At 42.7% G+C, this 22,211-nt stretch overlaps 2 protein-coding genes across 3 annotated transcripts in view; one reads left to right on the top strand and one right to left on the bottom strand.

The window, feature by feature from the left end:
- LOC139276408 (sialic acid-binding Ig-like lectin 13) overlaps positions 1-19,288 on the bottom strand; it is a 116,211-nt gene extending 96,923 nt beyond the window's left edge. The window contains exons 1-3 of one of the 2 annotated variants that reach the window (XR_011595931.1): positions 19,221-19,288; positions 18,766-18,833; positions 17,483-17,805 (exon numbers count right to left, since the gene is read on the bottom strand). The gene's annotated coding sequence lies outside the window, so the exon portion shown is untranslated. Of the gene's footprint in view, positions 1-17,482; positions 17,806-18,765; positions 18,834-19,220 lie in introns of those variants that run through there. The other variant, XM_070894363.1, reaches the window with a different exon arrangement.
- LOC139276407 (sialoadhesin-like) lies at positions 5,293-22,207 on the top strand. Its single transcript, XM_070894360.1, has 7 exons — positions 5,293-5,364; positions 7,719-8,063; positions 12,272-12,619; positions 14,922-15,239; positions 17,742-17,825; positions 19,093-19,117; positions 21,580-22,207. Exons 1-7 carry the CDS (start codon positions 5,352-5,354, stop codon positions 21,671-21,673), a joined length of 1,227 nt encoding a protein of 408 aa, XP_070750461.1. The 5' UTR covers positions 5,293-5,351; the 3' UTR covers positions 21,674-22,207.
- Positions 22,208-22,211: the final 4 nt, after the last annotated feature.

The raw sequence follows: 22,211 nt of genomic DNA, 5'->3' as shown, positions 1-22,211 counted from the left end.
CTGAGACTCATCACAAATGAATATTAAACAATTAAGAGTAACACTACTGGATCATTCAAATAAAATGTCTGTAGCAATTAATATAACTTAAATATATTAGTTTGAAAAAAAAATTCCACTTAGTGGATCATTTTTCAATAGAATAAAATGATGCAAAATTGCTTACTGATTATAAATGTTGGCCAAAGCTGTACTTTAAAGAATTGTGTATAAATGAGATACTTTGAAGGAATTAATAAACTGAACTGAATTCAGAAGACATAGAATAGAGTGCAGATGTTGCTGGAATCCTGTTGTAGATTGAAGTTCAGAGGGAGGATCGGGCACTAAAATTCAAATTGTTCACAGGGTAACATGTACAGCAACTTTACAGTGAAAATGAATACCGGGTTATTACTTAAATTCTAAAATATTAGCCCTGAAATTCTGGCCTCGCCAGGTCCATACGGAATACATACGGACTGGGCGAGACCTAGCAAAAGCCGTTTTTTGGCGCGCAATGCACATGTGCCGAAAACCAGCTTTTCCGATCTGTCAAGATCCCCGGGAGAAGGACATCCGCGAGGGAGAGATTGGGCTATTTGCATTGCCTATTTTTACCAGTGTAAGAGTTTTAAAACATATAAAAATAAAATGTAAATACACATTTTTATAGTAAAAACCCTGTCCACTAAGGTAAGTTTATTTTAAATCCTATTAAAACACATTCCATAACATTTAATTAACTTTAATTTCAATTAATTTAAAATATATGTGTTTTTTTTATTTTATTTATTATGTTGTGTTTGGGTGTTTTAGGGTTTTTTTCTCATTGATAGTAATGGGAACTCATAAAATCGGAGTTCCCATTACTATCAATGAGAATACTGTATCGTGATTGGTTGTCCAGGCCCATGTGACTCCGGCTTCTCCAACTGTATCTCGTAGACGGGGAAGCGCGTGGAAAGAAGGCATCCGACCGGAATCAAAGGAGCCTCTGAAACCACCTGGTACATTCGAAGAGAAATTTCGGGGCGGAGGCGTTCGTCCGAAGAAAGCCTCCGACCGGAATTTCAGGGTCATTGTGTTTTAACAATGATTTAGTTTGTAACCTGAGTTTATATACTATAAAATTCACAGAAACATGGATTTGGCTTTACAAGACAGTGAGGGTATGGGTGGCCCACAGCAGGAAGTCGAAAAATTCAATCAAGTTAGTCAGACATGACTTTCCCTTTACAAATCCAGGCTGACTGTCCTTGATTAATCTGTGTCTTTCCAAATGAAGATTTATCCTGTCCCTCAGGATTTTTTCCAATAATTTTCCCATCACCAAGGTTAGGCTGACTGGCCTTTAATTACTCGGTCTATCCCTTTCACCCTTGTTAAACAAAGGAACAACATTAGCTGTCCTCCAGTCCTTTGGCACCACTCTTGTAGCCATAGAGGATTGGAAAATGATGGTTAGATCCTCTGCTAGTTCCTCTTGCTTCTCAACAGCCTTAATGATCTAACCAGATAAGGTAAGGTTGCATTCACCAACATCCTGCTATGGACCACCCACACCCTCACTCTGCCTTGTCAAGCCTACTCCATCATATTGCTCCTCATGCCCACTTAGCTTGCACATACACCCTTTCTCTTTCTATGCACTTCCTCACATCCCCATCTATCCATCCATCATATATCCATCCATCATCCATACTATTTAGCAGCTCAGATACTCGCACTTCAGTGGGACCAGTTAGACAGATAGGTTTTTCACTTGGTAACTCACACTTCACAAGTGAGCAAGAGCAGATAGTGGTGGCAGGGGTAGCTGTGGAGAGTTCAATTCAGAGAGTGCAGCCCTCTCCAAGCTCTGCTCAGCTGGACATCGGTGCTGTACCCCATGGGTTGTCAATGAAAAGGATAAGGATTGAGGAGCAGCAGAGAAAGTGTGAGGCACTCACAGACTTTCTAAGCACACTGACCACAATTGCAGAGAGAATGGAGGAGTCCGCCACAAGAATAAGTTGGCCACTGTTGCAGGGCATTGCAACAATGCCTTCTTTCATGGATAGAGTGGCCAACTCCGTGTAACATAAAATGCGACAAACAAATGAGTCCGTGAAAGCCTTGACCAGAGCTGTGCACACTCTGAATGCAAACATATCTACCGCCTTAAATAGAATGACAGATACCTTATCTTTGGCCTTACAGTGTCGCACCGATCTGTACCAAAGTGCTCTCCAGCAGAGCGACAGACGTCAAGTGCAGCTGACCCACGAGAGGGATGATGGTGAAAGGGGTCATGGAAGTGAGACATGGACAGTCAAAGTGCTTCCACTTCTAGCCCAATGCGTGATCATTCCGAGATGAAGGGGCTGTCATATGAAGAAAGGTTGAGCAGATTGGGCCTATACTCATTGGAGTTTAGAAAAATGAGAGGTAATCTTATTGAAACATATAAGATTATGAGAGGGCTTGACAGGGTAGGCGCAGAGAGGATGTTTCCCCTTATGGGGGCATTGTTTCAGAATAAGGGGTCGCCCATTTAAAATGGAAATGAGGAGGAATTTCTTCTCTGAGGTGTGAATCTTTGGATTTCTCTACCCCAGAGAGCTGTGGAGGCTGGGTCTTTGAATATATTCAAGGTGGAGATAGCAGATTTTTAAACGACAAGGGAGTCAAGGGTTATGGGGAAAGGGCAGGAAAGCGGAGTTGAGGCTCGGATCAGATCAGCCATGATCTTATTGAATGGCGGAGCAGGCTCGAGGGGCCAAATGGCCTACTCCTGCTCCTATTTCTTATGTTCATATGGTCAAGCCATCAGCATGCTGAAGATGTGCTTCAGGTGCCTAGACAGAACTGGAGACACCAGCCAGGGTGTCCACAATGGTCGATGTGTGGCGCTCTGCACAACATTGCACAGTAGCGAGGTTTGTCACTGCAGGAGGAACAAGATTCAGAGCACAGATCGTCTATGGACAATTCAGAGTCGGAGGAAAACAAAGAGGAGGATATTGATGAGGGCAATGCATTTCTGGGCCACCAACTCGGAGATCCTAGATGTGTCTCGGGCAGAGCCCTGGAAGGACCCGGAGACAAAAAGGTTGAGGCTCGGATCAGATCAGCCATGATCTTATTGAATGGCGGAGCAGGCTCGAGGGGCCAAATGGCCTACTCCTGCTCTTTCACAGCTACTGGCAATGCCTGGCCTCCAGGTTGAGCAGGGAGCAGGTCTTCTTCTCGGAGGCTACAAATGTCTGAGACCAACTGATGTGACAACCCGAGCCTCCTGAAGCACTGCTGTTCTGTCTCATCAAGGAAACTCGGCCTCTGCCTGTACACCCCGTGTCACAGGCAGTGCCTCCTGCGAGCTGCCCTCCTCTCTGTTGTCCAGCTGCAGGCTGCTGCTCATATTGCTCCTCGTCCTCCTCGCCATCTTGCTGTGATTCAGAAAACCTCCATAGTGTAGAAAGTAAACTCTCAACAAAAGTAGTATGAACAAACCCTTTCCCACTCGTAGGTTAAAAAAAAAGCAGCTGTGAGTGCTGAGTATTTAATACAGTATTTCCCTGAGTTTTAATCAGCCCCCTCAATTGCCGTTGTGTTGTCCCCTTGCTTTCAATGCTGAGTTTCAGAAAGCCCGGGAAACCCGTGGACGCAGTGCTAAATGTAAAACTGTGTTGAAATATCGCTCCAATTAAGCGACTACCATATCATAGAAATTTACGGCTGTCCAATCCTAATCCCAGCTTTTGGTCCACAGCCTTGTAGGTTGCGGCACTCCATGTACATGTTAATAGGAACCCCTTTTGTCTCGAGGGCACGAGTAAGCAGCCCAACACGTTCGAGTGAACCGCAGAAATTGTCGGGTTGGAGCCGGCTTCCCGACGCGCTCGCATTTCTGCCAGTTTTAACCCCGCACCCACATCCAAACCCGCGCGCTCCTCCAGGTTAAAACTCCCCCCTCTTCCATGTTTTTTTTTAAAATTGTCATTCCGATTTTCTTTATAATATTTCAGGTGCGATCGGGTCTCAGGATAAAATGTCTCCTCTACTGAACATAACCTATCAGGTATCCTGGTTATTGGGGAGGTGACTTGACAGCATCTAGTCAGTGGCCTCGAGAGTTCAGTCTGTCGCATTGAACTATATACTTAATTCTGCTGACTGGATCCATACAATCTGATACAGGGGCTTCACTTTGACAATTATGCATCAATATATCAAAAGGGAATAGCGTGACCTGCATTTGTGACCTTGAGTCAGGTGTTCTGAGCAGCTATGTTGGATTGCTGAAGATTGACACAGATTATTTCCAAGTCTCAAATGTGTGGTGATGATAATCCATGCCCTTTCTGGCTGGAGACCTGAAGAGGACAAGCTTAGAGATTTATAATTGGACAATTGTTTTTATAGTTAATATCAAAGGGTGCTGTAATTCCACACGTAACACTCAAACCAGCAACTACACAGTGTAATGGTCAGCCAGGAGATCTGAGATACACTGCCACAGCACCTCACACTGTAAACTTAACTACAGCCCAACTATGCTTGAATGCCTGCACGGAGCTCTGTTCATGGACGAATCATTTTTAACATTAAGAGAGCACGACCAGGATGGCTAGCATTCTCACAGCATTACAAAGATTTTAATAAGATATTTTTGAAGTTCCCAGGGGATTCAATGAAAGGCCTGGGTACTTTTAAAGTCCGACTTTGCATTGGGCTGCAGTTATACTGCAACTCGTGTAAGCTCCAAACAGACTGTGATTATCTACTGCACAGCATTTCAATTCTTATTTTAGTGTGTTGGAAAGTCAGATGCTAATCCAAACCCAAGTTATCAATCCACTTTTGTGTTGTTACGCCCTGAAACCATTTGACGTGAAAGTGGCAGTATAATTATACTTTGACATAGGAACAGGGCCATTTAGCCCCTCGAGCCTTGTCATTGAATTAGATCATGGATGACCTGCAGCTCAATTCCATTCACTTGCCTTTGCTCCATATCCCTTGATACCGTTACCAAACAAAGCCTATCGATGTATCAGTGACTTAATCCATTATTAGTGCTACAATTTAAATGAAACATATTTGGCTGAATTTTCGGTCTTCTGCCGCCCCTGTTAGTGCCCCGGAGGGGGGTGCAATGGCGGTGGTGAGCACTTACGGCCGGCAGCCAGCTTCTAGCGCCCCGCCGGGAAATTCGGTGCTGGTTTGGAGGGGGCGCGGAGCATAAACGCTCGGAAGTGGCGAGCCGGTGTGCAATGTCCCTGGTTGCGACACCGGCTCGATTATTGGGTCGCCTGACCCATAGCGCTTTGTAGAGTGCCCTGCTAGGATCGCCTGTGAAAGCTGCAGCGGCCACAGTGAGTTAAGTAATGTCGACCTCAGGTAAGTGTGATTTAAAATATTTTTTTGCGATTTATGTTGTGGTGTGAGTAATGTATTGGGAATGTTTTTGGTGTTTATTTTTTAAACAGAGTTTCTCCCTCCCCCACCCCCCTCAGTCCTCTCTTACAGTGCTCTGAGGCCGGCTGTTTAACTCGGGAATTTTGCTTGCTCAGCTGGCCGAGTGCCCTAAAAGAGGTATGCAACGTCTCCCTTAGCACATCGCTCCGAACTCGAGGCCAGGCTGATGAACTTTGTGGCTGTGGACACAAACCATTTCACAGCACAAACTTTACCACCCTACCGCCATTACCACCCCAAAATGACCAGAACTGAAAATCCAGCCCATAGATTGAGGCACAATTTCTACTTGCTACATAATTCTTAAAGTTTGCGAGTTAACAGCTGTCGTGACTTCCATCCACAAATATTTAATAAAAAACGTTGTAGGCTACAATTTCAAACCCCAGGGACGTCCTCCATGGATAGGCTACAGTGAGGAAAAGAGTGTTCGAAGACCAGGCCCTCAAATCTGCCACCAAGCTCATGGTCTACAGGGCTGTAGTAATACCCGCCCTCCTGTATGACTCAGAGACATGGACCATTAACAGTAAACACCTCAAGTCGCTGCTGAAATACCACCAACGATGTCTCCGCAAGATCCTACAAAGGCCCCGAAGGCCAGACGCGCCAACATCCCCAGCATTGAAGCACTGACCACACTCGATCAACTCCATTGGGCAGGCCATGTCTGCATGCCAGACATGAGACTCCCAAAGCAAGCGCTCTACTCAGAACTTCTTCACGGCAAACGAGCCAAAGGGGGGGGCGGGGGTAGAAGAAACATTGCAGGGATACCCTGAAAGCCTCCCTGAAAAAGTGCAACATCCCAACTGACACCTGGGAGTCCCTGGGCAAAGACCGCCCTAAGTGGAGGAAGTGCATCTGGAAGGGTGCTGAGCACCTTGAGTCTCATCGCCAAGAGCATGCAGAAATCAAGCGCAGGCAGCGGAAAGAGCATGCGGAAAATCTGTCCCACCCACCCTTACCCTCAACGACTATTTGTCCTACCTGTGACAGGGACTGTGGCTCTCATATTGAACTGTTCAGCCACCTAAGGACTCATTTTAAGAGTGGAAGCAAGTCTTCCTCGATTCCGAGGGACTGCCTATGATGATAATGACAGTTTATTCACACAGACTGACCAACGCATAGAATCGGTTTCAAGGCAGTGTAGTAGAGACAATAACCTTGGAACCGTTCAAGAAAAAAATAGATGCCTTAGGAGAGGGAGGAATGGAAATGTTTTAATGAAAGGAGGTCTATTTATTAAGATACACTTAGAACAAGTGTCACCAGGTTCGGAATGTAAGATGATGCAAAGAGAACAATAATAGTCGGATGTTAATTTTCTTGAAATAAACAAGCAACTGCACAAATATTTTCATCGCAAACATAGTTCCGTCTGGCTATAGATGGGAATAAAACTCACCTGAGGGAAATGGGGGAAACATCATCAGACTGAGTCATTATGCCCTCAAACGTGTGTGGGAGGACGAGCACAGCAGGCAAATTCTCCTGCCTGTAAATTTGTGGTAGTAGGTTTTGTATCTAATGTTGCATCCTTACAAGGGATTTGTTATGTCTTTAGTACTCTTATGAATGACTCCACGAGGTCTAGTATTGTACTTGAGATGTTGTGACCTTAGTCCCATTTATTTTAACTCCAGAGTGAGGTAAGCATGGTGGGCAGCCTTTAATACTAGGCCCTGCACACCTATGCAAGTGACCCTCAGGTCTCCCACTGCAGTGCCCTTTGGTGGCACACCTTATGTGACTATACAGTTAGTGTACATGGTCTACATACATGACAGGATTCTCCAATTACAAGAGATGGATCAGCATTACCCTCCCATTCTGCCCAAACCAGTGGAACAGCTCTGGCCCCAAACCCTGGTGCTGTCTGCATCTGACAGCACCTCTCTTCCTCTGCACAACCCAACACATCAGGAAGATACTGTTCTTGCCTTAATGGCTCCACCTTTCAATATTAATATAATATACTGCTGGATTGTAAACAAGAATATTTAATCATAGTTAGATAACCTAAATGCACTTAATAAAGCAGGGGATTAACTCCGCAATGTAAACACTTAAATTCACCAAATTTCTGATGATTTTTTGCTGTAATTTTCTTTATTATGGGATAACTTCCTCTCTTCATAGTAATATTGTGAACATGCAAATTATACCCATTTACAATTTCACAATAACTAACAAACCTTCCCCATTATTTGTAGATGAACCTGACTGGGTCTAAGATTACATTCAGCAATTGATACATTTTGTTCCATCAGGTCATCCGGAGATAAGGAATGTGACTCAGCCACGTCGAGTCAGCGTCCTGCGAGGAAAGTCAGCCACATTAAACTGTACCTTTAATTACATTGCAAATGAGAGTGATTGGGTCCATATAAAGTGGTATATTAGCTCTCCAGGGATCGCTGATGTTCACTATGGAACGAGTAAGCATACCTGCATTCCTGACATTGCTCCAGGTGGTTTTAAGCACTGTGCTACATCATTGAAGATTGAAAATGTTTCTTTCACAATCTCCGATTATAATTATACCTGTGTAGTGGTGATACCTGTCTACCCGCCGGTAGAGAGCAGAGGACCAGGAACACGATTACATGTCGATGGTAAATTGGGTGTATATATTATCAGAAATGGATAATAGTTTTATATGTCTAACTATTGTTACAGTAAATAATTTAATAGAGTATGTACAGGTAAAGATAATGCAACAGAATGTTCAATGCGAGGAGTTCTGAACTGCTGGGACCATGAAAGCGCAATTGATCCAGAATGAAGAATGTTGGATAGGTAGGCTAGAGTTCCGTGTGATTTCTCTTTGGGGCTTTACAAACTTCATAGAATCTTTACTCAGAGGATTCAGTGAATTCATGATGGGGAAAATGGCACTTGGTACTTAGAAAGAACTTGGTGGGCCACAGGCCCTTTCTCATTCTATTCTTTCTTATGTTTGTTTCTACAGTAGGTATTCTGATCAGTGCCTCAGCCAAATATGGGAATAATAAAATGTGGTCCTACTCCATTACAATTAAACCTAGGCCTGCAGATACAGGGGCCGAAATTCAACCGCCCGAAAACGTCTCTTACCGCCGGAAAGCGGCGGCCAAGCAATGGGGTCAAGTGGCTGACAATTTGGAGTCCAATTGCCACCGCCAGCGAAATTCTCTTAGGTGCTTTTTCTGGCGGTTCTGGCGCTACACTGATGACCGACAGTGGCGGAGACGCCGTCCCACTTCCACTTCCACCTCTCTAGTGAGCTCAGCGCCGCATTACCACCCCCATTATGACCGACTTCCGGGCCGCTCGAAAAAAAATGACAAAGAGCTGAATTTCACGCAAGAGGCCACCACATCCAACGTGGCGGAGAAAACACAACAACAGCGGTAGGTGCGACCCGTTTCGGGCGGACCTGAATTTCTGCCCCACAGTGTCAGTAGAGGGGCTTCCTGTTGGTAATCCACAGTGGCAATCCTGAGGACTATTTCTTCTCCATAGCCCAGGAATGCTGAAGCCAACTGTTGTATATTATTCCCAACTGATATTGGCTAAATCAGCATAAAGATTGGGCCTAGGCCCTTCCTTGTCTGTGCTGTCCAATGATTTTTTTATTCGTGGAATCCATAAAGGGCCAAAAATACAGTTTCACTGAACCAACTTTTTGACTCCCCTCCCCCACAAATGGGTTGAAAGAAAAATAATAATTGATGATTAACTACCTGTCTGACATCAAGTTGTGGATTGGCTTGCACTTTCTCCAACCCAGCATCAATAAGTCTGAAACCATCCTTTTTGGCACCCACCAGTCTTTGGCCCAAATTTTCCCCAGCACTGGGTGGCATTTATTCGGTGCTCAGTGAGTTTTTTGGCACCGAAGGCCAGTTCAAAGATTCCCCAGTATTGGGGCACCAGCGTGTACTACCAGCACCAGAGTGTTTGGGGCCAAACATTTTGGCGCTGATGTACCTGTGAAGATTTTTCCCGCGCCATTTCTGGGCTTAAGACCAAGTTTCCATCATACAAAACTGTTTAACCCGGCACAAAGACCCTATAATTACCGTAGGAAAAAACCTTACCTTCAGTTGGAGAAACCCGCACTGGCCCGTTCCTATTCCCGGCCGAATGGACTCCCTCACTAAAACTTTGACTTTTAGCACAATTTAAGTAAGTACAAAAATTAAACTGTTAAATGAAAACTTACCAATAATGCTGCTCCTGCGATGTTAAACTGCATTCAGGCCATAAAATTTTAAAAAATGAATCTTTTTCCATCGATGTTTCTGGATTCCAAAATCAATCAAAATCTTAAAAAATTCTTCAAAGTTAATCCATCTTCCGAGACATCCACCAGGTATTCCAAAGAAGCTGGAAAAATGAAGCCTTCTGCCGTTTCTCCTCCTTAACTACAGCCGCTGCTCACCCTGGCCGAAGGTCCTCCATCCATGCGGTCCTTGTATAGCACATGCGCAGGGTTTTTTTGTATGCATGCGCATTACTTGCTCAGTTTTCTTTCTGGCGCATGCGCTGTATAGTTCCGGTGCACACTGGAAGCCACGCCCTGCCAGTTCAACTTGGGTAGTGCCGGCGCCAGAAGGTGCGCATGTTGGAAGGAGACTTTGGTTTTTTATTTTCAGCGTTAAGGGGCCAAATAAAAACGGGCGTCCAGGTAAGTGAGCGCCATTATTTTTTATTAGGGAAACTTGGGCCCATAGGGCTCAATTTTTCCCTGTGATTTGCGCCGTTTTTTCGGAGCAGGCCTAAGTTTAAAAAAACGTAGATTCCCCGATTAATTTGCACCAGTGTAACTCAGTTACGATTTTTTTTAGATAAGTTTTTTTTTTCAGCCAAAGGGGCGTAACATGCCGCCTGTTCCAATTCGGGCCATTTAGGCAAGTTTGGCCAGCTGAAAGTTACTTCAGTTCTTCTTAGGCCAGCGTATGTGGCCTCTGCAGAAAAACCTTCTGGAGCATTAAGGAAATTGGCGCAGGTAAGTGCAGCAGATGCCTGGACAGCAGTAACAGGAGAGGTGAGAGAGAGGGGTGGCGGGGGAAGCCTTTCGGGTTTAGTTAGGTGCGGGGACTGGGAGGCCATTCAGCCAAGGCTAGGGGCGGGGGAGTGGACCGGGAGGTCATTCAGCCAGGGCTAGGAGCGGGGGAGCAGACCGGGAGGCCATTCGGCCTGGGATAGGGGCAGGGATTGGCACCGGCATCAGGGGTGATGGTGGGGGGAGACACATTTTAATAATTGGAGGTAAGTTGCTGCAATGTGTTTTAATGTTGTGAGCTGGTGGTATGTTTCACTTTGCAGCCTCAGCCTGCATTGTGTCCCTGGTTACCGTGGCAACCCGATCTTTTTGGCAGAGATCACGGTTCCACCTCCAAAACTAAAGGACAGGTTAGGCTGTGCCAAAAAGAAGAAATCAAACAGGGAAACTTAGAACATTTTTTTTGGTGTACTTGGACCCCCCAAAAACGGGCGTAACTCTTCAAGTACGCCAAAACAAAACTTTGGGGAAAATTGAGCTCAAATCTCTACTTCAGCCCCAAAAGCACAAACTCTCGTCCACTCGTTTGTCACCCTTGACCTGCTCTTGCAAACCACAGGCCCATCTCCAACCTTCCTATCCTCGCCAAAGTCCTTGAACGTGTGGTCACCTCCCAAAATGTTGTTTTTTAACATTAATAATATTTGCAACTCATTGGGAGAATGCATGTTTTACAACTGGAAATATATTTGTAGTTTTTTTTAGAAAATGTCAACTTTAGCTGCAATAACTCCATTTATAATATTAGTGTAAGCATAATACACATATAATTTAGGTTCTTCATTTCCAATTCTTACTTTTTTCCCAATCATACATAATAATTCAATTTAACTTAAGATCTTACAAACAAATCTGATATAATTTCAGATCCTTCATTGCTTGAAAATCCAGTAAAAATGTTCAGACATTTTGCCACAAATCCGATGGTAATTTCCGGCTATCTGTTGGCATCTTAAATTAGCAACATAATCAAAAAGCATCACTACAATATAAAGAGAATATAGATACTTACATCTATCACAGTAACAATGATCCATGGCACAGGAAGAGGTGGTGCCCACATTGAAATGCATCTACTGAATCTGGGCCTAGAGGTGAAATTGCCCAATGCCCATTGAAAAGGATATTGGGCCTCATGCAAAATTTCACATATTAGACAAAATCATTAAAATGAGTAACTAAAATAGCATTCTTATCACTAATGGGAAGTCCTTTTATGGGACTCTGCAACTCAATGGGTTATGTGACCTTCACCAATCATGAGATGCAAATTATATTCATGTTGCCCGCCCCCCCCCCCCCCCGAATATCCTTTGCATAATTCCCTTATTGAAATGGAATTGCTACATGCATTGAGTATGTAAAGCTTGCTCGACATTAGAAACATAGAAACTAGGTGCAGGAGTAGGCCATTCGGCCCTTCTAGCCTGCACCGCCATTCAATGAGTTCATGGCTGAACATGCAACTTCAGTACCCCATTCCTGCTTTCTCACCATACCCCTTGGTTTACTATTGTTTTCTTTGGCATTTAAATACAACATTGCATTTAATTACAACGTCTTTGAATATATTCAAGACAGAGATCAATAGATTTTTGGATATTAAGGGAATCAAGGGGTATGGGGACAGTGCAGGAGTTGAGGTAGAAGTTCAGCCATTTATTTATTGAATGGCAGAGCAGGTTCAAGGGGCCAAATGGCCTACTCCTGCTCCTAATTCTTATGTTGTTATGTTAATGTTCTTATAACTTTATTTTGCATTGTATGTTACAGTTCCACCATCTCCTCCAGCAATTTCTATTACTCAAGAAAAATTAGTAGCCATGAATGAGTCTTCTTTGCACTGCCTTGCTAGGGGATTTTATCCTCAGAATATCTCCATTAAATGGCTACACCAAGATCAAACCATTTCTCACAATGCTCAATCTTCAAAAGCCAATGATAATACTAAATATACAATTATGCTGCCCCCCTCGAGGAACTCAGATGGCACATTTAGCATTACCAGTCAAATGACATTTATCCCCATCTCGCAAGACCACGGGACAATCTGTACTTGTCAAGTCCTTCATACGACAAGTAACGAGCGGATAATAAAACATATAACATTAAATGTGAATTGTAAGTATTTTAACTTTTGTTTTTTTGATGGCCTTGTGTGTTTAATTTTAGATTAGGTAGCACACTTCTAATGGAAGTCTGAGGTGGCCTAGTTGCTAACTGCTTCACTGAAGCTTTACAAAAGATAATTTGGCAATGTCAGGCTGGACTGTATGTGAATGGGCAGTTTGAGCTTGAAGTATCCAAGTTAGCACATTGCCCTTTCAGCTCTGGGATCGGAGTCTGAAATCCGGCTGGTTGGGTGTAACTGTCTTACATGAGTTGAGCAATCTTAATGAAAATGGCTCTGCAGATGGGATTGCTCTTCTGTAGTTGGGGCAATGGTGAGTAGGAAGAGCTTGACTCTGAAGCTGGCTGTGCTGTACTTGACTTGGGAGTGCTTGAAGCAGACAATCAAAAGGTGGTCCACTCTTCTTTGCTAAAATTCCTGCCTTGATGAGCATGGAAAATTCACCAAAACACTTTTGCGGAAAAAGGAAACACAGTACAAGGAACAGCAAGAAACAAAGTGTAGAAATCTCATTTTTATAACATTTAAGATAGACTTAACACTTAAAATGATATACTTTTCAACAGGATACATTTCTCTTTAGCGAATATATTGGAATTTAGTAGACTGATCATTGAGGCTGTCTGCTTTACTTGTAGAAATTGTTGATTTCAATGCAGAATTACAGTCTATGGGGCAAAATTGCATACCACCCAGGTAACAGCCACGAGGTGGGACTTCATGTGCCAGGTGCAGAAGTCCCGCCCCGTGAGCTAAATTGGATTTACCGCCCCCAAAAGGAAGTACAGCGCAATGTCGCGTGCTCCACTTCCTCTCGGGGGCGGGACTGGGGTGCCAACCTCGGGAATTTTCCAGTGCTGGCGGGAACACAGGCCCCTCCCCTTTCATTAGTGGGGAGGGCACACTGCAAACTCTGCATCAGGGAGAAGGGGCCAACACTACACCATTGAGGAGCGGGCTGTCATGGCAGCAGCCCAGTATAGAAGCGAAGTGCCGGGCTGCAACATCGTGACACGGACCCCGCGAATTGAAAAAGGCAAGGCCGCAACCGGAAACTCGGCCATTTTAAAGAATGTCAGCGCCGCGCCTCCCCTTTAATTTTTGCCACTCGAGCAGAATAAAGCCTGATATGCATCCTGCCCAGCTGGCGCAGACATCGCCCACGGCAGTCTCACGGGGCACTACCGAATTTGTGCTCCGAAGTGAAAACAGGTCACTGCGCATGGTGATGACGTCATCGCTGGTGCAGCAACCCGGCTTGGCAGGAGCGGGGCACTACTGGTTAGTACCGTCGCTAAACTCTTGCTGAATTTCACGCGAGTTGGTAGTGGCACCACACCCCAGGCGAAAAGTTATTTGTGCCCCGTTAGAACGGGAGGCGCAAACTACCCGAATTTCACCCCCTACGGATTCCATGTTGGTAAATGACATTCCTAATTGGTAATTAAAAGAGAAAATGCTGGAAATACTCAGCATCCATGGAGAGAGAAATAGAGTTAAGGAGGGAGAAATTGGGTGCATTTGCACCTCCCGTTAGTGCCCCGTGGGACGCTAATGGGGCGTGGTACCGCTACCGACTCCCACGAAATGCTGGGCTGATCGGGTGGGCCTGCCGCTCCATTTTATATTGCAGAGCCTATAAGGAGGGAAGGGCCCTTTGAACGCGGCAGTGCTGCACAGCCCAGTGTGCAGTGCTACTGGGGTCCCCGCCCCACCTAATTCCGTTAGCGCTCCAAGAAGGAAGTGGAGCGCTTGATTTCTGGGATCGCAAACGGTGAATTTTTGTTAAAGTATGAAATCGTTAGTGCCTGGCACTTACTTTTCAAACTTTTTAAATTTAGCGCCCCGAACGAGACGATGGTGAATTTCACCCCCAAGGTTTCAGGCCAAAGACCATTCATCCTAATTAGTAATTTTTGTTTAAGTTTACAAAGTAGCCAGAATAATGTTAATGAAAATGATTAATCTGATCTGCCCAAACTATTCGCCATGGTGAAGGGTTCAAATACCAAGGGATCCAGATTAGAAATGAAAAAGTTAAGAATAAAAGGGGAAGTCAGTGGGACTTTTCAAACAAGGTGCAAACATTTATGAAATAAAATATAAGGAAAGACTTCTGAATTATAATATAAATGTTCTCAAGATTCTACTAGATGTGTTTCTGAAGACACAGAGATTGAGGTAAATCTGGAGAAGGTAAGGTCCATCTACTGAAATGGGCCTGGTTAGTGGGCTTTTTCCTATTCATAGCCAATATGACTAATTACTTTCCATTTCTATTGTCCGATTCAGATGGCCCACAGCCCATCATACATTACAGGACTTCTGATTCAGATAAGCTCTGTCCACTGCTCCAGTGCACCATCAATGTTATGCCACAGTCATTTCTTGAACTAAATTGTACAGCAGACAGTAACCCAGCACCATCAGTTACCTGGGAAAAGAAATCACGGGGACAAAGAATTCAATTGTATTCTGGAAAAAGCAATTTAGGCTACACGAAAGCAAGTATTGATGATTCAGACAGTGGAGAGTATATTTGCAGAGCGTTCAATGACTATGGCTTAAAGGAACATGCTGTTGTAATATACATAACATCTGGTTGGAAAAGTAAGTGCAACGATGCTACCTGCAAAAGGGAATGTTTCTTCATTATGAATTCTTAGTGTAGAACAAACGGAGACAAGAGTAATTTATTGTAAAGTTAAAACATTAACTCATCTTTTGTCTCTCTAATGCCTGTTCACATGCCAAACGAAGATGATTTAGTTCTCTAGCATACAGACCTGTAAGGAAAGTAATTCTGTGATCAGTAAGGCCACAAACCATGCAACCACACCTAAGAAAAGTACCAGATTACTTCTTAACTTCTTCACCTTAATTCCCCGTCCAAAAAATCATCTGGGGATTTACCATCCATATCTAGAGGATGACTAAATACCTAAGTTTTGCTCACTTGAACCATCTAACATTAACCAGTCTGCAGAATATTAACCTGCAATCAACCACCTTCAGAGGGCCAGTACACTGCTGAGAGAAGGAGGTAACCTCAAAGAGAGAAAGTCAGGCAATGAAATCATAAACTAACATTTCATTATTAATATACTTATGATAATACAATTAGCAGCATTTTTAATATTAAACATTATAAGTACACAAGGCACTTGAGTAGATGCTATTAACTGATTAATTAGTATGCAAGGTTACAACAGATTGAAGCAACAAGATTCTGAGGGGGCTTGACAGGGTAGATGCAGAGAGAATGTTTTCCCTCGTAAGGGAATCTAGAACATAGTTCCAGAAAAGGGGTCGCCTATTTAAAATGGAAATGAGGAGGTATTTCTTCTCTCAGAGGGTCGTGAATCTTTGGAATTCTCTACCCCAGAGAGCTGTGGAAGCTGGGTCATATATTTAAGGTGGCGATAGATTTTTGAATGATGAGAGAGTCAAGGGTTATGGGGAGCGGGCAGAAAGGGGAGTCAAGGCCAGGATCAGATCAGCCATGATCTTATTCAATGGCGGAACAGGCTCAAGGGTCAAATGGCCAACTCCTGCTCCTATTTCTTATGTTCTTATGTATGTTCTTATATAACAGCCATTTGAAAGGATCACAGTAAATCAACATAATTTGGACTCTACTTATTGGAAGTTGATATTATACTTAAGGCCCAAGATTATCAGATAGCAAGGTCCTTTCAGTTAGTCTTCACATATAGCTGCCAAGTTAACAGCTTTGAATAGTTAGTATGTCAGATATATTAAGACTAGCTAATTCAGTTCATTGCTGATAAGCTTGCAGTTTAGCAACATTAGCAATATTCCTACATCTTGTACAAACTGATTCTTTCAAACCAACGTAGTAGATCTTGTGGTCTCATCTCTCTGAGTTGCTTGAGCTGGCCTCAGAGGTATCAATATAATTCATCTCTGCCATCGTAGTATTTCATCCTTCTTTCGCAACAGCACTAGCCTTGCTTGTGTCTCAAAAATGTAACTTACATACAAGTTAACGTAAAAACTCTAAAATTCTGACAAAATTAGGGGCATCAACTCATCTTGATACACAGGTTGCATGCTGGACAATTCTGCAAACTGCACATACTCAGAATAAACAGATGCGGTTGAAAATATTTCCATCTGTTTTGAGGTATCATTTTTTTTTAAAGTCCCATTAATTCCCAGGCTTTTGAAGCAGACTGAGGCCTTGAAGGAAAAACTCAAATAGGGTATCAAAAGTCAACTTAGTGGATAAAGTTAATTCACCATCATCATAGGCAGTCGCTAGAAATCGAGGACGACTTGCTTCCACTTCAAAAGTGAGTTCTCAGGTGACTGAACAGTCCAATACGGGAATTACAGTCTCTGTCACAGGTGGGACAGACAGTGGTTGAAGTTAATTAAGTTAAATGTGTAATAAGTCATAAAGTTAATTATGTCATTGTGAAATATGTAGTTTAATTTTTTTTTCTTTAAAACTTTATTTTGGATATTAGAAATTTTAGTTACAGAAGAGAAAAAGTGGATGAAATTATTTTCAAAAAGGATTTTGAATGATTTGATTGGCTCACAACAAATTGCTAATGGTGGATTGTTTACATTTAGATAACATTTTGCATGAAGTGTGATTCAACATCTTGACACATGAAATGGGCATCATATCCAAGATTCTATAATGTGTGTATGAATATGCCATACATCACCCGGCACAAATGTCTTGAGGGCTGAGTCAATATTTCATCTCATCGAGAATTTCTTGAAAAGAATATAGATTGATGGAAACCAACTCAAATACAGATAGATTAGCAGTATTGGTGAAAATAGCTTTATCTATAATGCAGGTCTGAGGTTTGTACTAAGCTTAAAACAGTAATATTATGTGGCTAAGACTAACTGAATTGTAGAAATAAGGACTAATGTATTTCTACCTCCTGCACAGTGGGACCAAGGTCCAACTGGTACTAATAGAGAAAATGAAATTTAATTCACATATCTTGAAGATATTACAATATTGAGTCAATACACCAGGAATACAATTTAGCTAGCATTTGTCGCCATTATTTTGCACTGAAGCAGATTATAAGAAACTCAAACTACTTTTCTGTTCCTTCACAGGTAGTTTTCTCCTCCGATCTGTATCAGTGCCAATCTTTGTGGTGTCTGTCATTTTATTACTGATCTGGAGCAGTAAATGGAAAGGTAAATTAACCAATAGCTGATGAGAAACACAAATGCGAAGTGACAGTTTTAATAGGCATTAACTTATTCACCACTTGATGTGATTTGGGTTAGTTAAGAGAATTTGGAATGAGCAAAAAAAAAATCAAGCCATCAAACCTGCTCAATAAGGTTTTCCTACAATGACTGGTCCTGGGAAAATGATAGGCAGCACCATTATTGCAGTTGTACAGAGTGGTTGCAGGATGCAGTAAGTGAAGTGTCAAAGAGATAGCATGTCACAAATGATGGATGAGCATGCTATTCAGCACTGAATCGCTGCATCAAATGAAATAGTAATTTAAATGGATGATGATAAACATAAATATTAATGGAGCTATGTGAAAAGGTGTAGATGTTCGATTGGTTCTGAACTAAAGGGGCTTATGCTGGAACAAGGTTGTAAAAATAGACATTTCTGAAAATTATCTGCAATGCATAGACATTTTGGAGGTGGTTAAGAGACGTGCTTACATGTAGTAAGATATGTTATTTCATTAAAGAAATCTGAGATTTCATCTGGACTGTAGTGTCAAGTGGTGGCTTAGAAGGATATGGTAGCATTACATTTCTATTCCCGGCAGATCTGTCCCTGTAAGTAGAGATCCTGGTCAAGAAGTGCGCATAATTCAGTCATAGTCTCTATTGTGAATTATAAAGGTATATAGATGTGCCAAGTGTGATATCATCCTTACGACATCATAAACACACAGGCTACAAGATGGCTCTACTGAAAACTTGTCAGGTGACCTGGTCACATGACCCTTTTATTATTATACATCAGCAGTTGCCTTACCACAGTAGTCCACTAGGTGGGGCAGTAGTCCACTAGGTGGAACTCTTATTACACCAAGACCTGAACATGAAGCTCCTGCAACAATGATACCAAATGCCTCAGGTGAAGTATGCCTGATTTTCTTACCTACACGTAAATGTTTTCCTCTTCTACATCTAGGAGCACCATAAGAATTGTGAAAAGGAATTCCCATGCTGAAAAATTAGTAAAATAGTAGCAGTCAGCAAGAGAGTGGTGGGGAACGGATTCTGATTCTGCAGCAATAGCAACTACCAAACAAAAAAGCAACAAACACCAGCCACAACTAATGCATCAAGACAATGCAGAAATGAGAGCTTTCAATGCAATAATAATCAAACAGAGCTTTAAGAAATAATCTCAAATGTCACAACAATGAAACATATAAAGAGTGCAGAATTTTCTTCATGATGCATAATTATTCTTATTTCACAGATCGGTACGGCCCTTGCAACTGTAGGTAAGTCACAACCGAGCACGCTACTCTTTTAGTATAAATGATAGATTGAACAAATGTTTGATATAATTTATGGCAAATAATATACAAACACTGAGCAACAAACCTTTATCATTGCAGTGTACAGTTCAGGAAGTTCTAAACTTCAGACTCTGAATGACCAGTGGCTATCTCCAAGCCTGAATTCCTTTTGCACTATGCTAGATATCAGAGTTTGGATGAACTGAAGTTTCCAGGAGTGAAGCATGAGAGGCCAGCCAGGAGAATGTTGCAATAGTCCAGTCTGGAAGTAACAAAGGCGTGGATGAGAGTTTAATAGATGATGGGTTAAGCAGGATCAGAGGCGGGTGATGTTATGGAGATGAAATCTAGGCGGTCTTTATGATGGAGAGGATATGGGGTTTTAAGCTCAGCTCTGGGTCGAATAGAATGCCAAGGTTGCAAACAGTCTGGTTCAAAATGAGACAGTTGACAGGGAGAGAGATTGAATCTGTGATCAGGGTACAGAGTTTGTAGTGCAGGTTGAAGATTTTGGCTTTATTCCTACTTAGACTGGATGGCAGATTAGCAATGTACTTGTGGAAGTTGACTGCATACCTTAAGATGGTGTGTAGATAAGGAAGAGGAGTGGGTCAAGGATAGAACCTTGGAAGGAACAGTTAAAGAGCTGGAAGAGAAGCCATTGCTGTAGATGATCTACCTAAGATTGGCTAGGTAGGAGTGGAACCGAGCGAGGGCAGTCCCACGGAGCTGGATAATGTAGGAGAGGCATTGGAAGAGGATGATGTGATTGATCATGACAGAGGTTGCAGAAAGATAGAAAGACTTGAAGTGCGATAGTGCACCATGGTCACATTCACAGAGGACTTTGATTAGGGCTGTTCAGGTCTATGGCAGATTTGGAAACCTGAATGGACAGACTTAAATTGGGATCTGTGGGAAAGATGGGCACAGATTTTGGAAATGTGAACACATTCAAAGAGTTTGGCGGGGAAAGGAAGATTGAAGATAGGACAGTAGATTGCAAGGACAGAGAGATTGAGGGTATCTTTTTGAGGAGAGGATAATGGTCGTGGTTTTAAAACAGAGAGGGAGCCATTTATAATGTCAGTTAGCATGGGGGCCAAGAAGGATGCTCAGCAATTTAGTGGGATTGGTGTCAAGGTAGAAAAAGATGGGTCTCATGAATGAGATGAGCTCAGAGAGGGCATATGGGGCGATGGGAGAGAAACTCGAGAAAGATGAGCATTTAGGGCAGGGCGAGCCTGAGGTGGTTTATCATGGTAATCAAGGGGAAGTGATATAACAGATGCAGCTAAATGGATGGCCTCAATCTTAGTGACAAAGAAGTCCCTGAGCTCCCCACACTTGTTGAATGGGGCGGGGGGGAGGGAGGGGGTAGGGATAAGGGTTTAGGAGATTGTTGGTAGTGGAGAAAAGAAGAGTGAATTGAACAACAAGACTCGACTGAAATATATAAATCAAACACATAGTTTGTCTGCTGTGGCTGAATTGGTAACATCCTTGCATTCGAGTCAGAGGTTGGAGTTTTAAATCCCACTCCAGAGACTGGAGGGCAAAAATCTAGCATGACACTCCAGTGCAGTACTGAGGTGGACGTAAAAGATCCTATGGCACGATTTTGAAGAAGAGCAGGGGAGTTGCACCTGGTGTCCTAGCCAATCCCTTACAAAGTTGGCAGAGTACAGCTAGACTGCGCATACTGATTCAACCGAGACAAGCAAAACATAAACACAAGACAAGTGCACTTAGGTGTTACCCCGCATATATAAATTACTAATGATAAACTTGGGATGTGGCTCCTTATTGGAACATCACACAAACAAAACACAAGAGAGAGTGAAAGGAGAAAACCTAATCAACATCACTAGAGACTATAGCATAAGAAACAAAAAAATCCAAATCATTATCTGTTCTCAAATGTACCACCACAAATAATATGCATTTCATTCTCCTCAGAGCGAAGACCATTCAGCTTCATGTTATAACACAGGCAGATATAATAAGCATCATGGCTTTACAAGCATAAAGTCATTCACTAATTTACCAGACCTCTGTGAGGATTTGATACTTAAATAATTTGGTTGGATTATCATAGCCATTTTTAAAGCAATCTGGTCCAAGAATTTTTTAAATATCAAAATGTGGACACGTCAAAGCCATAGTCAATCATCCTTTGACATGAAAGCTCGAGTTACCTCGTGAGCAGTATTGGCAGCTAATCATGGTGAAATAACTCAGCGTTGCCGCACTAAAGATTAAATGGATTGGGTGGAATCAATGACAGGGTAGGTTGTGCTATGTCTGTGGAAGAAGCTGATTCGATAGATTAAATGACTTTGCTCATTCTGTGCTTTGTGTTCTTAGGTCGATCTTAAATGAGTTTCACTGCAGCAGAATGATAGAATCATCATTCACAGCTTTGCCATTTTTTTTCTCATTAGGCATTCAAAGCGACACGAGAATCAAGGGAGTTCGGTCAAAAGTGACAGAGTAGAAGATGCTGATGCCCATGAGGACAAAATAACAGAATTCTGAGCATCTAGGGGTTCTCATCCACAAGCTGTTAATCTTTTTTACGAAGTACCATTTAGACCAGAGCCTTTTTTTTTTAACCGTTGAGCCCCCTTTCAGAGACTCGTGTCCCATTTGTACCTTACCCTTTTCTAAAAACTGTATTTTATGTAAGAAACAAGAGGACTTTATTTTCTTGGCTGATATAACATATTGTTTAAGACCACTCACCAACTGCAACCTTTTGACAATACAAAGTTTCCTCCCCAAAATGGCACATGTTCTTCTCATGGCACTGTACCCTCAGCTAAAGATGCTTGTAATATATGCACCTGTGTGTATGCTCACAGGTTTGTAGAGCTGAGTGGCTTAGCCATTCACGTGATGTCCACAAGACTCAATAAAACCCCAGTTAGGTCATCCACGATGATGTATGCAGTTGTGAGCCTAGTGAATGAACTGGTAATGTGTAGTTTGATTGCTAAACCTTTGTTAATAAACCAACTCGTTCTTAATAGCAACTCATTTATTTTGTTACGAATGCTGCGTAAATTCAGATAAA

This window comes from Pristiophorus japonicus, chromosome 11 (assembly GCF_044704955.1).
Source record: "Pristiophorus japonicus isolate sPriJap1 chromosome 11, sPriJap1.hap1, whole genome shotgun sequence".
Lineage (NCBI taxonomy): Eukaryota > Metazoa > Chordata > Chondrichthyes > Pristiophoridae > Pristiophorus > Pristiophorus japonicus.
Note: the sequence above shows the minus strand (reverse complement) of the source record. Positions and strands in the feature narration are given on the sequence as shown.

Coding starts and splice junctions, on each gene's coding strand:
- LOC139276407 (XM_070894360.1), top strand. Junction 12,620..14,921: donor TATAACATTAAATGTGAATT/GTAAGTATTTTA, acceptor TGTCCGATTCAG/ATGGCCCACAGCCCATCATA. Junction 15,240..17,741: donor CATAACATCTGGTTGGAAAA/GTAAGTGCAACG, acceptor GTTCCTTCACAG/GTAGTTTTCTCCTCCGATCT.